Raw genomic sequence first — 14,986 nt, 5'->3', positions numbered from 1 at the left:
TTTACCAGCTCTTCAGTTCCTCCTGTAGCTCTTCTGTGGATGCTTTCAAGTCTAACAGCATCCTTCATAGCCTGACCTCCTCAAGGTAAAGGCTCTGAGAAAATGCTGTTTGCTTACATTTTGCCATTCTCCCCTGGTGATTTTTAGAATCAGTCAGTGATTTCCACAAATCTGAAAGAGTGGTAGAGCTGTCAAAAGATACTCTGGTCCTACAGTTTGGTAAATCCACTAGCTGTGAAGAGAGCACTACTGGGTATGCCCAGAGAAGGAAGGGCTACAGGCAATAGTGGCCCAGCGACTCTGCATTGCCCGTAACCCATCAGTACACACAATGTGTAGAATCCAAGTCAAACGTCTACACCAAGAAAAAGAAGACAACAAACAAAGGACACGTCTGATGATTTTAGCTGTGTGAACTCTGCAAAGCACTGGCTCAACTAGCTAAGCTCCAGCACAACAATGTAGCCAGCAACAAGAATATGATTTCTAGGTCATCGTGATGGTGTTGGGAAAGAGATATTTTCTCATTATTGTCACATACAAAGGCAGACTTTTTGCCATCGCTTCCTCTCAACAAATAGTTCTGCGAACAATAGAGTTAATGAAGAGTGTTTCCTATGTATTGTGTACCATGTCTCAGCTTTCTTTATACTTGAAAAAAAGAATTAAAAAAATATATATATATATAAAACTCAACTTCAACACCTGCAGCCCTTTGACTTCCCCTTTACCCTGCAGTTTCCTCTATTCCTACCATACTTTGATGCCCCCAGCTTCCTCTGCTGCTATCTAACATCACCTTGTCAAGCACTGCTCTCGCAGCAACCGATAACACTTTCAAAGAGAATGTGTGATTTTAAGTTCCATCGCATCCCATTGCATTGTTACTTCAGAAGCTTCATTAACACTGGTTTTGGTTGGTAACTGTGATGGAAGCTACAGGAATTCCAGCAATCATTCAGAATGAAACAGCATAGAAATTTGACTTCATGTTATACTAAATACTGTGTATGACAAAGAGTTCTTTAATACGGGCTACTGTTTTCTTCTAGGAACTTGCCTCAAAAGCAACTAACTGCTCCAGATGATCGCTATCAGAGGACATTACTGAAATAGGAAAGGCTGATGCCTGGGGTACTGCCAGTATCTCAAGGTGGTAACAACACACAGACCTCAAAAATCATCTGCCTCTTTCAAATACGGATCCTACAAGAATGCTCTTTCATGCTCTCAATCCACACTAACACTGCGACCTCAAGAAGAGTTAGAAGTTAAAAATCATTTATTAGAAGGATTTATGCTTGAATACCTTGCTTCAATGTATAATCCCAGACGATGTTTACTCTGGCTAAAACAGGAAGTGCCGTCACGTTACTTAAACAGTGGCACCTATTGTTGAAATAGACTGGCCTAGATTAGCTGCATTCCAGCCTTACATTACAGAATAAGCCTTATATTCATTCCACAGCCAGGCGTCGATTCGGTCTCAAAATGGTTAAGGGTTTTTTTTTGCTTTGTTTTGGTTTTTTTTTATGCTTGGGCTGCTGCCAAAAGGCCTAATCAAAAAAGACACTCTTAATTAGTGCTACAAATAACAAAATACTCGCTTGTGACCTGAATGAACAGAAAGAATTTCAGGAGCAGAGAAGAAGCGCTGAAGAAATATCGAATAAAAAACAAATAATGGTGAAACAGATACTTCAGTTAGTGAGAAACTAGGCAGTGGGAAAAGGTGATATTTATAGGTATAGGGAGGTTTGGTGGAGAGTGGGCAATTTTAACTTGATTTAGACCACATAACAGTGGTCCTCAACAGCACCAGAGCTGAGAGAAATGAAAACCCATGTACTGTACTCAAACCTTGGACAGAGAGACATATCCATTCCTTCTCCATCCCCTTCCCTATCCCCCAAAACCAACAGTACTGCAGCACTACATAATAAAATACCAGATACTGTGTGATTTCATCTGTGAGCAATTTTCCCCCATGAATTGGTTATGAAACACATGCAAGATTAAAAGCACAACCAGGATGCCATCCTGCAAGAAAAAGCATAACATGATGCAGGGTTTGCTCTCTGGAGAGAGGAGACTGTGCTGCATTTTAATGGATGCATAAATTTATTGAAAATTAAGCCCTGAAACTACTTTATGCCCTCATTAGCATTCCTTACCAGCAGCAAACAAAAGTTGATTTTTTTTCAATATACCATGACACAAAGTGATCAGTGCGTATGTTAAACCTCCCTGCTTGTAGTCAGCAATACCATTTCTTCCCTAACTGATTCAGCTTATATTTCGGGCAGGAACATAAGCTTTGTTTGACCCTGAAGCAAGTTCAAACCTGGCTGTAGGCTGCCTTTCTGTGCAATGGAGTAGAAATTTATCTAAAGCAGCATCCAGATGCTATGTTCCTTAAACTCAGAATCAGCAAACGCACGTGGCAAGGTGGTTCATGGACTGATTATGAATGGAATGCAACTTCTAATTTGGAAAAGAAAAAGACTGGATGGTGCAGCACCCCCAAGAGAGGGCCAAACCCTGCCCTACAGAACTGACAAATGAACAGAGCTCTCCATTTCAAAACTGAGATTCACATCTAACCTACTACAACAAACTGGGATACTGGGAGAGACTCAATCATCTCGTGGCAATAAATGGCCCCAGAATTTTCTGCACTGAAACAGCATGCAAAGCAAACAAACATTAACAAAACAACAAAAAACAGCACAGAAAAGCACAGTCTAAAACTTTGCTACCTGCCCTTTCTCAACTCCTGTTTCCTGCTCTTATCAGCATCAGAGATACAGCCATGACAGAAAGCAGACACAGTCTGCTCTTCTGTGTCATAGACACAATACAGTCACACATTTCAAAGGTCTCCCACTAATCCAACCCTTTTGACACTTTCTTAACCAGTTCCTGGGATCTGATGAAGATCTAAAGGAAAGAAAACCTGCTCCATCATGAATGAGAAAAGCAGGAAGGAAACTAGTGAAGGAAAATTTTCAGGTCAAAGCTGCCTCAAAGATGATGCCTATTTGTTTTTATTTTATACAAAAGCATTTAAATATATTCGCGGTTGAAAGACAAGCTGCACTCCTGTGGTTTTTCAAGGCATCTCCAAACACAATCACTGGTGACAAGAGCAAACCTTCACTAGTCAAGATGGGATCATGTTTTCCCCTAATTCTTAAATTAGGATTCAGACTGCTAATCCATGAACAGGAATAGCCTTTATCTCAGCCCTTCCAACTAGACTTTATACACAGAGGTTGACCACTTAAAATTTTCAAAACAGAGTATCATTTATCTTAACCTAAGAAATGCCACGTTGTGCTAAGAGAATTTTAAGTTACAGAAAGGCAAGTTGTTTTTAGATCACTGGCTGCGAACCTGTGAGCAACATACTGCCCACACCACTTTCCAGCAAAGCTCATGTGAGCAATTAGAGAGCAGATGCTGCCTGCTGCACGGTCTGTGCTCTATCCACATGGCAGCCAAGGCTGGGCTATGGTCACTGTGTCTCAGCACACCCAACACTAAGCAGAGACCAGCTTTAAAGGCACTTGACAAATGACTCCCTCCTTACCTTCCCCCTTTCCTCTTCAGAAGAGCTTTTAAAGCTCCTCAATACTCACAGCTCAGTCACTGTTCTCTTAATGACCTCTGGAGTGTTTATCTTAGAGATGTTGTATCTACTTATTGTTTCCTTTCCTGCCCGTCCTCGCAAGCACAGCCCGTTTAACTGTGTTCCATATGGTCAGAATGCATTTCAGACAGCTCACAGGAGTTCCACAGCATTTCAGTTTAATTCATAAATCAATGCAGAGTGGCCAAATCCTACACACCATAACTACAAATCCTTCATTTATCAAATAAAACTTAGGCGTTGCTCGTGTATTTGCAGACTTGTGAACCACACACTAGAAAACTGTGTCCCTACAAATGAAAGGCAGTGGCTGCTTCAACTGTATAGATTTGCCACGACAGGGAGAAAGAACAAATGGAGGAGCAGAGGGGTGGTAAGTTCTCCAAAGTAGATGTTTCCAAGCTTTTTTAAACCTAAGGGAGAGACAAGACATAAGACAACACTCCAAGGAGCAGCTGGGGACACTGAATAAATACAGACATTTAAATGTGACTAATTACATACACATACTGGAATTCTCAGAGGAATATCAAGGAGCCAGACTCCCAGCTCACACTGACTTTCAACAGGAGCTCAGTGGCCTGTCCCTCTAGGCATTCTGAAAGTCAGACGTCATCTTGCTAAATACAGAACACCGCTTCTAAATGTTGCCTCTGGTAGTGTAATCAAAGCAAAGCCTACAGACTTTCTACAAAGTTATCTGCAGGAGCCCTTCTCTTTATTAAACAGTATATACTGAGCCCTTTCCTTTGTCAAATAAATAAAAATGCACGTATCTACTGATCACAGCCTACACTGTTCTGTGAGATGACAGACAGCTGGATCAACTCAGAGGTCTTAAGCCTCTGACAGACCACCCTTCTGTGCTGAACACAAAAAGGCTGCACAGGTCCTGCTTTAAAGATGGTAGGGAAAGCTCTACAAAAGGTCAAGGGCTCCTTTCTGAGCACTTATGCTGTGAAGATGGAGGGATATCTGCATGTGGAAAGTGGGGACTGGAAAAAATGATGACTATTTTCATGGCACAAACATAGTATAAATGCAGTTACTAAGGGAGTGAAGCCCATACATGTCTTCTTGATAAGCACTTGGGCAAAAGTCTGTGCTCATTATGCTGAAGGCATCCTCTCTCTGTATGGCATGACCATACAACATATCAGTTGAACTGGACGATCTTTGACTGTATGTTCCAACTGAACTATTCTATCAAAACACTGCATTCCAAATCCTGTAACAGGATCCACAGAGTCTCAGTTGACGTTCTGCCCAGCTCAGTCATTGGGACCACCAAGTTTCACAGAAATTCCACAGAGGGAAACCAAGAGTAGCGAAGTGTTCCCTGAAGAATCACGCAAGAAGTGAGAGCTCTGTTTTTCACTGAGGATGACAGCAGGAGCCACCTGGGAACACAAGAAGTCTGAGTGTGGTGCCTGCATCTGTATTGTCAGTGTAACTTTTAAATCCACTAATGCTTCTCCCTATAATCTCTTTTACAGAGATTCAGTCCAAGAGATTGTGTTGTAGCAGCTGGCAGAGACTAGGGCCTCGGAAGGGTTCTAATGAAGCACAACAGCTCAGTGGTTTAGGGCTAAATGAAATTACTGAATGCTTCCTAGGGAGAAGCTATTAGGTAACAGTTCTGAACTCTTTTTTTTTGCTTCCTCTGCAGAAGCTAAGGAATCTCACACACCTTTTGCATTTTAAATAATCCACTACTTAATGCTCAAGAGCTCAGTACTTAGCAATTTTAATTTGCCTTTCCATTCAGATGAATTTTGCCATCCTCTCACTGAACTAATTGTTCACAGCACGCTCCACAGGGCCACAGACTGCTGAGCAAAGGCCCCAGCTGCTGTCAAGATATTATGGAAAGCAGCGGCGGTGGCAATGCACACAGGCACAGAGGGCACAGTACTAAAGATACGACCTGTGGGTGAGCTGCTAAGAAAACTCATGTTTATTTATTTAATAGATAGGTGGCAATAAGTTTTCCAATTACTCCTAGTTTTCATTCAGACCACATTTGTGTCTGTTAAATACAAGCATTATGCCATCACTTAAAAAAGGGCGAGTCTTTAAGGTATTTTTAAACAGTTGCCCACTGGAAGCAGTTTTTGTTCTCCTGGATTGTTTAATCAGCCTTATCTATGTGGTAGCTTGCAGGATAATGTTCACCCTTCTGCCACTAAGAGTCCCAAAATTCTTTTAAGGAAAAAAAAACAAAACAGAACAAAAAAAGGGAAAAAAGTACAGGAAGTCAGGGAATTTCACAGGATGACAAACTCAGTTATCACGGATTTACACCTCTGTCATGTTTGTGCGCTGCAACAAATGCAAGAGATGTTCAAAAAAATAAACAAATCAACAGCTATTTTCACAAAATTCATCTGGTAGCTGCACTGCTCTAATTCACCCAGTCTCCACTTTTACTTCACGAATGACCTGTAACAAAGGCTCTGCCTCTCATCTTTGCCCTTCTTCACACTTGGCAACTTCTGGTTCCATATCCATCTAGTCAAGCATTACTTAATTACTGCTCTCCTTTCTTGCATGTCTATGCACTACAACCAAAATATCTAGGAACAAACCTGAAAGAGACTCAGACAGTGCTGAAAAGCACTATAAAGCTGCAGTTCACTGTATACCTCCCTAACAAAAATGCGCACCATGAAGAAAATGCTAAATGACACTCTGAGCTTTTCTTCCCAATGTAATCATTCCCCATTCTTTTCCTATACTATTCCACGTGTCTTTCTCATTCATAAGACAGACTGCCATAAAAACCTGCACCAACTGAACTACATACTCTTACAACACTACCACGATCTGATTTAACTAAAGACAATCTGGCTGTGGTATGGCATACTGGCCTCAAAACAAAAACAAAGTGAGAATAACACTTTTGAAAGTCCTTCAGCGTATCACCTAACTATTCGAAATAGATCACGGTGAGAGTGAAAGGATATTCACATAATCTCTGCTGGCAAACTGTCAGACACCCCATGGTTTTACCTCACAGCTGGAGTTCAAAGGATAAAGACAGAGGCCTTTCCTGCTGCACTGCACCACATAGGAGCGCACTTTTCATTTCCAGAAAGACTTAAGCAAATGAAGCTGATACATGGAACGATTCTGCTCCTTCTCCCTCTCTAGCCTGCTCCGAGAAACAGTCCAAGTGTAATGATAAGCTCACAGTTCCAAATGCCTCATATAAACATCTGCCCTCACACAGGTGGCAGACAGTGGAGTAGGACAATAAACCATACTTTCCCACCTTTGATTTCCCCCTCTCCTACAAAGGCCTAGGATCTATGACAACAGAAATAACACTTCAGTGAGAGATGACAGCCTATAACTCAATAGTTTCAGGTTTGAAGCTTGGGTTTTCAGAAACACCATGACTTGGTCATATTCAAACTACATAATGGCAAGCAACACACACACACAAAAAAGAGTCCTTGAGCAGTAGTTAAATGAAGGTTGGGCCCTCAACACAGTGCACATCTATACTGACATGGCAACTTCAGACCTTAAAGAGGTACAGCTCTGTTCAAGTGGTTTGTGTAAGCAAAATACCTGAAGATCGGAGCCTACAAAGCAACTTTCACCATGCTTCATCAAATTTATTTATCTATTTATTTTAACTGTCAGACTACAGAGCAAAAGATTTCAAAGATGCCTACCCACAGAGCTTTGGTAGAGACTGTGTCTAGAAAAAATACATACAGGCATGCAAGATCATAAACTCTGCATGTTCACGTGAGCCTATGAGGATGGAGATCAACCTCATGGCACACCTGCATTTGTTAGTAGATCCCAGCTGCAAAGACTATCATGATAGCTGTATAAGCAAAGCCTTTGCAGAGGCAACAACAAAACAATGTAAAATATTGGTCTGAAAATAAGGTTGTTCACAATTTTCCTAGCACAGCATTTCTCTATTGAAACTATTACCAACCAGCTAGAAATGTATGATACTAACACTCCAATTTTGATGACATTCTGCCATGCACAGAACATGAGGAAGATTCCTGACAGAGGTCAACCAGTACTGCCACTGCTCCTTAAGTAACCTCCTGAAAGGCTCTGTTGTGGTCATAGGGCAATGGCCTTCTGACTCCTCATATGAAAGCAAAATCTTGATGTCTATTTGAGTCCTAGGACTTCAAGTTTTTAGTTAATTTAAGTGAGATTTTGAGACTGCTCTAATAACTGATGACAGACTTTTGTTTGTTGAGTCAGCTTTGTAACACCCTGTTAACATACAGGCTATGCTACTACTTCACTTAACTAGTACCAACCCTAAAATACAAATCAGAAGGACATTATCCTGGGATGTGTTTTTAATATTTCTAAAATGACTGATATATTAACATGTAAACTGTTAGGAAGAAAATTGTGTAAAGTATATGCAGAAAAGGAGAACAAAAAAAAATCTCATCCAGTAAATAAATTTATATGAATATTGCTGATTAACAACAGCTGTAACTAATTTCTGACCATAAGAACATTCGAATTCCATTTAAAGCCACGATTCCTCAAATGAATTTTAAATTAATCACTGCATACTGTATGTAACTATATTTCTTCATAACTTTTAAGTCCTACCGTGTTGCAAGCTTATGGCAGACGACACCAGTGTCTGTTATGACTTCACTCAGCCTCAGCTCCAGGTGGACCTTTCCCTGAAACCAACAAAAAATAACGCATGAAAAATCAGTGCTGTGTATACCCAGCCACACCATTCCAATGGAAAACAAAGCCAGCTGATTAACACAAGCAGTTCCAGGAGGAGTTCAAAGATTAGTTAACAGTTATGCAGGTGCCATGTTTAACTTCTTAAGGAATACAGTTTAATAGCCACTTCATTCGATTTCAGTGCATAATCCTTCATTTCCACCCCAACCCTTTTATCATATTTCTGTATGTTTTACTAACTGAGGGAAACAGCGTGTCTGCAGTCTGGAGTAAGAATATTTTGTATTTAGCATTTTAAATATCAAGCAAAGATCTCCAACACAATCACTGAAAAGATATCACACCAGTGTGTTATAAATTGCAGTCTTTCAGTACCTAAAGAGAGCCTTTAGGAGGGGAGTCAACTCTTTGAAAGGGTAGAGAACAGCAGGACAAGGGGAAATGGTTTTAAGTTGAAGGAGGGAAGATTTAGGTTGGATGTCAGAGGGAAGATTCTCTACCAAGAGAGTGGTGAGGTGCTGGCACAGGCTGCCCAGAGGGGTTGTGGATGCCCCATCCCTGGAGGTGTTCAAGGCCAGGTTGGATGGGACCCTGGGCAGCCTGATCTAGTATTAAATGGGGACATTGGTGGCCCTGCCTGTGGTGGAGGTGTTGGAGATTCATTATCCTTGAGGTTCCTTCCAACCCGGGTCATTCTGTGATTAAAACACTGGAAAACTTAAGGGGCTAAAAATTAAGAAATAAGATAAAACGGTGAGACAACTTCCAGTAAAACTACACAGGGCAACTAAATTAAAAAAAAACAGTCAAACACATCACGAGCATTCATAGCATCAACTACTATGCAGCCTTCAACTCCAAATTGTCACATTGAATTTACTGTGACTTGGGCCAAAACCTGATGCTCTAACATGCCAAGAAAATAAAGTAAAATCACAAATACAGACAGCGCTACCCTCATTAGGTCTATTACATTTCAAAACATGTGCATCTGGTTCAACTGGCAAAAACTATTACCATATATGGATAGAGTAAACAGAAAATACATTTTGTTGTTAAATCTATTTTGACATGCCAGGGTTGTCCAATCATCTTGTTTAAATCATGATGGCCAAAACTGAGTCATTCATCTTTAAAACTACTTCCACTCCACCCTTGTTACCAAAGCACCCTAAAATCTATCCCACTAGCTCTAATGTAGGTGGAATTGTTGACTCAATTTTATCTTGACTCATGTTGCCAGCCCTTTCATAACATCTTCCAGATTTGACTTTTCCTCTTTTTTCACATTACCAGAACTCCTGCCAAAGGATGCCTATCCTCCACAACAGAAGGGAACGAAGATCAAACCCTGACCCTACTTGTATTATGTTGTTAAGATCTACCTCCTTTGCAGCAGATTTGTCTGGAAGAAAGCTGGTGAAAGCAGATGGAAGTAGAGCGGGGAGTGCACTAACAAATGGCACAGACACTCAGAAGTTCAGCTCAAGCTCATTTCCCAGCCCTCCTACGTTTAGCAGTACAAACAAATTCTGAATCATAGACTCATAAAGGCTGGAAAAGACCTCTCAACTCATCTAGTCCAATTGTCAGCCCATCACCACCATGATCACTACCATGCCACTCAGTGCCATATCTCCATGTCTCTTGAACATCTCCACCACCACCCAGGGCAGCCTGTGCCAGTGCCTCACACTCTGTCTGCAAAGCCAGTGCCTGAATGCTTGCCCTGAAGAAATCAGTGAATAACAACATTTATTACTGCAATAGTCTCTTTCTCCTTCCTTCCATACACTCCTTACTAGAGATGGGTTTTACTGCACAATCTTGAATTCACTTAGATCATTTAGATTAAGAAGCTGTACAACCAATGCTGCCGTCTTTGTTGATATCCTCCATATTACCTTTATTGGAGAAACCAGCAATGAGCTTTGAAGAGGTTAAGAGACAGGGAAAGAGATCTAGGAACTCTAGAGAAAATATCCTCTTGTAGAAAAATGCCAAGTAGGTAAAGTGTTTTTACAGAGATACATCTGCTGACTTAAACAAAGGCACGGCTGATCTCTCTCAGGAAACAAAGAATGCTTCCATACACCTAAGTGAGCCTGAATGTAAACTTAGTTTACAGTTCCAGTTTGCTAGGTCCCACTCAGATTAACTAATTATAACAGAAGCTGCCTACTTCCAAAATTAAGCTCCAAAAATGCTCTTGAGTAAGCAGCACTTCACACATTTTCCCAATTACATTAAGAAGAAATACAGTGCAACCTCTGTTGGGCTGAAAGCCAGTGTTTCTTGTAACTCTCATTTTTCTCCTGAGAAGACTCAGAAAAATGGCCAACTGCTGAGAAAGTGACTCAAAGCTTCAAATAGCAAAACAAAGGTCACAAGATCACACGGCCAGCAGCATTACAACTATTCCCAGACTACTTCCTTACTTCCAAATAAAACTCAAATATCTAAGTATATTTTAATAAGGCTTATTATATATATCTAAATGAGTAACTCCAGATGATATAGATGAGAGGGTTGATAGGTCAAATGTCCTTCCTAATCACAGCCAAAACACCATAATGGGACCAGCCAGGTTCCATTTTTCAGTTCCTGATTAAAGAAGTCATCAGTAGATTGAATTTCTTGCAGGCAAGTAAAGAACACTCAAAAGGAAACCAGTAATGAACAAAACATTAAATAGTCCATCCTAAGAAAAAATACATGCTTGTTAAAGATTGCCTTTCCTAAGAAAATAATAGAATCAAGTTCTAGTCTTGTTAACTTGCCTTGTTAATGCTACCAAGTAACAGGAACTACACCACACAGATGACTGAAAAACTAACTGAAGCTAATCATAACCTTGCAAAGGAAAGAAAAACAGAATCCAAGTTCTGTTTTTACAGGTACAGGAAAAGCTTGTCTACACAACTTCGTTTCTCCTTGGAATGTAACTATAAGTTACCAAGGACTGAAACACCAGCAGACAGCTGTAGAGTAAGTAGAATTATACAGACACTACTTACCTGTATCACATTTCCAGCAGTTGCAAATGTCTGGTTTAATTTAAACACGGTATCAAATACCAAGACAACTATCATCACATTTGAGGATCATATACAAAGCAATAACAGAAGATACTTGAAGACTGGTAAAAAGAAGTACTGATCCACTATCAGACCTGCTGGACAAGTGGCTGACTGTCACCCACCATTCCAGCTCTCACTAGTCTGCCTTTGCTGCAGACTTCTCACCTCTAATGTGGGAGTGTGTGTGCATGGAACTTTTCAAAGCTTTATCCCACATGGGGACCCTTATTCCTGTAGATCTCAACCATATCAGCTCTGCAGCTTAGCTCAACCCTGCTCACTGCTCTGAAGTGTGAGAAGAGGACCTGAGACCCGCCTCTGTCTCTTTACTCTTCTTCCTGCTGGTACAGAAAGGTCGCAAGCAGTATCACTCCAGAAGGGAAGAGACGGAACAGGAATGGGTTGTAGGAGAGGGCCAGGCAAAGCACATGACATGAACAGGCCCATGCCAATACCAGCATCTCATTATTTTGGAATCTCATAAATTGAAGATTGTAACATCCCCTGTGACACTGGTTTACTTTGCCTTGCTAGAGGAAAATCACTGTTTAGCATTTCACTGAGAGCTGTCTGCAGCAAGGAGCCTTGGAAAAACTTGCTTTTGCACAGAGACCATTGGAAACGATGGGATGAGCTGTGCTGTTGCTGTAGCTGTCTTTCCAAATTTTGTTTCAGGCAAAAGTAATCAGACCCAGTCTATTCTGACATCCTCTTGGGCAACTTCCTGAGATGTCATTTTCTGGCACTGGTAAAGCTTAGAAACAAACAATAAAACCTACCCGATTTCTAAGTGCTCATTAAATGCTGGCTGTGAGGTAATGGGAGAAGAAAGAGTAAGGGTGCAGCTCTGCAGTACGAAGAGCAGCCCCATGTAAGGTCACAACACAAGCCTGGGTCAGAAGGGTGAGCTTGTCTGCTTGCTACCTACGTCTGCTGCTGCAAAAACCTTTCCTACCTTTAACAGAAGAAAGCAGGCAGCTAAAAAAGGTCTAAGGGTCGGGCTCCAGATCACCTCAGATGGGTTGCTGGACCACGGTGCTGCACACAAAAATCTGGAACAAAATCCAGTCTGTTGTTGATGAAAGCATAACAGATCTAATGAACACTGCATGGATTTGTAACTGCTACGCAGAGCAGAACTGATGTCTGCCCAGTCTCTATATGTGCAAACTAACAAATGCAAGCAGGTCACAACCACTTAGTAACTGACAAAGCACCTTCACTTGGCACAGTGTTAACCCCTAAAATTTTCTAAACTTCAATATGACCAAAAACCTTGTAACTTATTAGCCCTGAAATTTGTCTTGTGTCCCTCTCAAATACTTAGATGAATGATGTCATTATCAGCCAGATGCTTTTCTCTCCACAGATAAATTGTGCTCTGCAGATGGAGAATCCAGGTGTGTTATTTTGAAACAATGCAAATTCATTATTCATCAGTAGGTGCTCTGTACCACATGCCAAGTTTCTTAGCTAGCTTTTGAGAAGTAACAGAGCAAAACCGGATAGGCTGTCTTGCCTGTCTGTGCTGTTAAGTCTGAACTTGGTGCTCTCACACTGACATAGGGAGGAAGTGTTGTCACCATTGTGGTTTCCCCCTGATGGGCAGCTAAATTCCACCATATCATTGTCTCACTCCTCCTCCTCAAAAGAAAAAAAGGCTCCTCTCCACAGGCTGCAGCTCCAGCCCAGGGCTACTCTTGCAGGGCTCTCTATGGGGCTGTACCTCCTCCAGGCTTTGTCCACTGCTGTCCCATGGGCTCCTCCATGGCTGCATGTGGAGATCTGCTCTGTGTGGTGCCCATGGGCTGCAGGAGGACAGCCTGCTCCACCATGGGCCTCTCCTGGGCTGCAGGAGCTTCTGCTCTGGGCCTGGAGCACCTCCTTCCCTCCTACTGCACTGACCTGCAGGGCCATTTCTCTCACCTCTCCCAGCTGCTGCAGAAAACCAGTTTTCCCTTCCTTACTCTGTTCTTCCAGAGCACACCCAGCATTGCTCGTGGCTCAGCTCTGGCAGTGGCGGGTCCCTTTGGAGCAGCTGGAGCTGGCTGTGACAGCCATGGGGCACTGCTAGGCTCTGCTCACAGCATCTAAAGCCCTAACATGTAAACTCAATACAGCAACAAAGCAGGATCAGATTAATAAATCTTCCTTTTTATTAACACAGACATTATTATGAAACACTTAAACACTGGTAAACAATTCAATTATCTGAAATAACTGTATTGGTAGGCAACACAGCCTTGAGAATCTTCCCACTTCATCAAAACAGAGATTTCACATCTTTTCAAAACAACTGAAAGAAGGGAAACGTAAAACCCACCGTTCATTAAAAAAAGGGGGTAACACCCATTTATTTCCTGCCTGTGGTGGAAAGCTGATATCAAATCTGGAAGCAGCTTCTTCTTTTTAGATTTGCATACAGTTGTGCTTACAGTGGGGTTGCACAAAATGTGTCAGTGACTCATCTTCATGCTAGAAGAATTTAAATACCTACACAAACACTGTTAATTTCAGTGTTGGGCAGTGGGTATGCAATGCTCTTAACTGTTCAACAGAGCAGGCATTTCTATCAGTCACTGGAGTGCTATCACCCTAATACAGTTGCTCCTAAAGACAAATTGCTTAACCTCATTTATCTTCAAGCCCATATACTTCAGACAAGTAAGAATTAACATCGGAACCATTCAAGTTCAGTACAGTTTGCTCTCTGCATATATAAATTAATGCTTTTTATGGAGCAGGAAACAGACAGACATGGGGAAAGACCACGGCAACTTCCACAGTATTATGAAAGTAGGGCAAAAGAAAGCAAAAGTAACACATTCCCAGCTTCCTCTGATGATCTGGGATCAACCGTCAAACGGGACTGAATTTAGCAGACCTAATTCAAAAGCCTGTGGTGAAATCCTGGCTCTGCTTTAGTCATGGCAAGCCTCCCACCCTGGCGAGGCCAGGATTTCATTCATGAAGCCTGATGCATGGAATACAGATGCTGCTTTCAATGGAAAGGTGCTGACAAAGGAGTAGCGTTTTTCTGAGCAGCACACAGTGCCCTGGATATATTCTTCCAGATAAAATACAGCATTTTAGAGCCAGAAGTGATTTCCAGCAACAAAAGTGATTTCCAGAGATTTCCACCTACAGAAGGATTATAGATATACTCTCCAAATATACCTATAGGCAATGTTTTCCACTCATGATGTACAGCCCACCAACTGATGCTTATATTGCTTCACATTCAAGAACAGGAGTGCTTCAAAAGAATGAAAGGCCTGGATAAGCAAAATGCTAATGTAATAGTCAAAGAAAGGACTTCTGGCATCTGAGGAAAGTATTTCTCATCATCATTAAATTTTTTGCACAAGTCCTTGAATACAGAAGGTTAAAATGTGAGACAATTCACTTCCTTGGTGATGGCATTCTCTCTTTCACATACTTTTGATAACTCAGTAGATACATTTCAGATACATCAAAGCTCTTACAAGAAGGAAAGGAAAACGAGCAATTTTCAAGTTGTCATGTCAGGTTTTACTTGTGTGCTTTTTTAGGTCCT

At 41.4% G+C, this 14,986-nt stretch overlaps 1 protein-coding gene across 1 annotated transcript in view; it reads right to left on the bottom strand.

Moving 5' to 3' along the window:
- RASA3 (RAS p21 protein activator 3) overlaps positions 1 to 14,986 on the bottom strand; it is a 111,238-nt gene that overhangs the window by 40,608 nt on the left and 55,644 nt on the right. Inside the window, exon 5 of the mRNA XM_015849528.2 lies at positions 8,261 to 8,337. Within this exon, the coding sequence (XP_015705014.1) occupies positions 8,261 to 8,337 (77 nt within the window). The remainder of the gene's footprint in view (positions 1 to 8,260; positions 8,338 to 14,986) is intronic.

This window comes from Coturnix japonica, chromosome 1 (assembly GCF_001577835.2).
Source record: "Coturnix japonica isolate 7356 chromosome 1, Coturnix japonica 2.1, whole genome shotgun sequence".
Classification (NCBI taxonomy): Eukaryota; Metazoa; Chordata; class Aves; order Galliformes; family Phasianidae; genus Coturnix; species Coturnix japonica.
The sequence above is the reverse complement of the archived record's forward strand: the minus strand, read 5'-3'. Positions and strand labels throughout refer to the sequence as shown.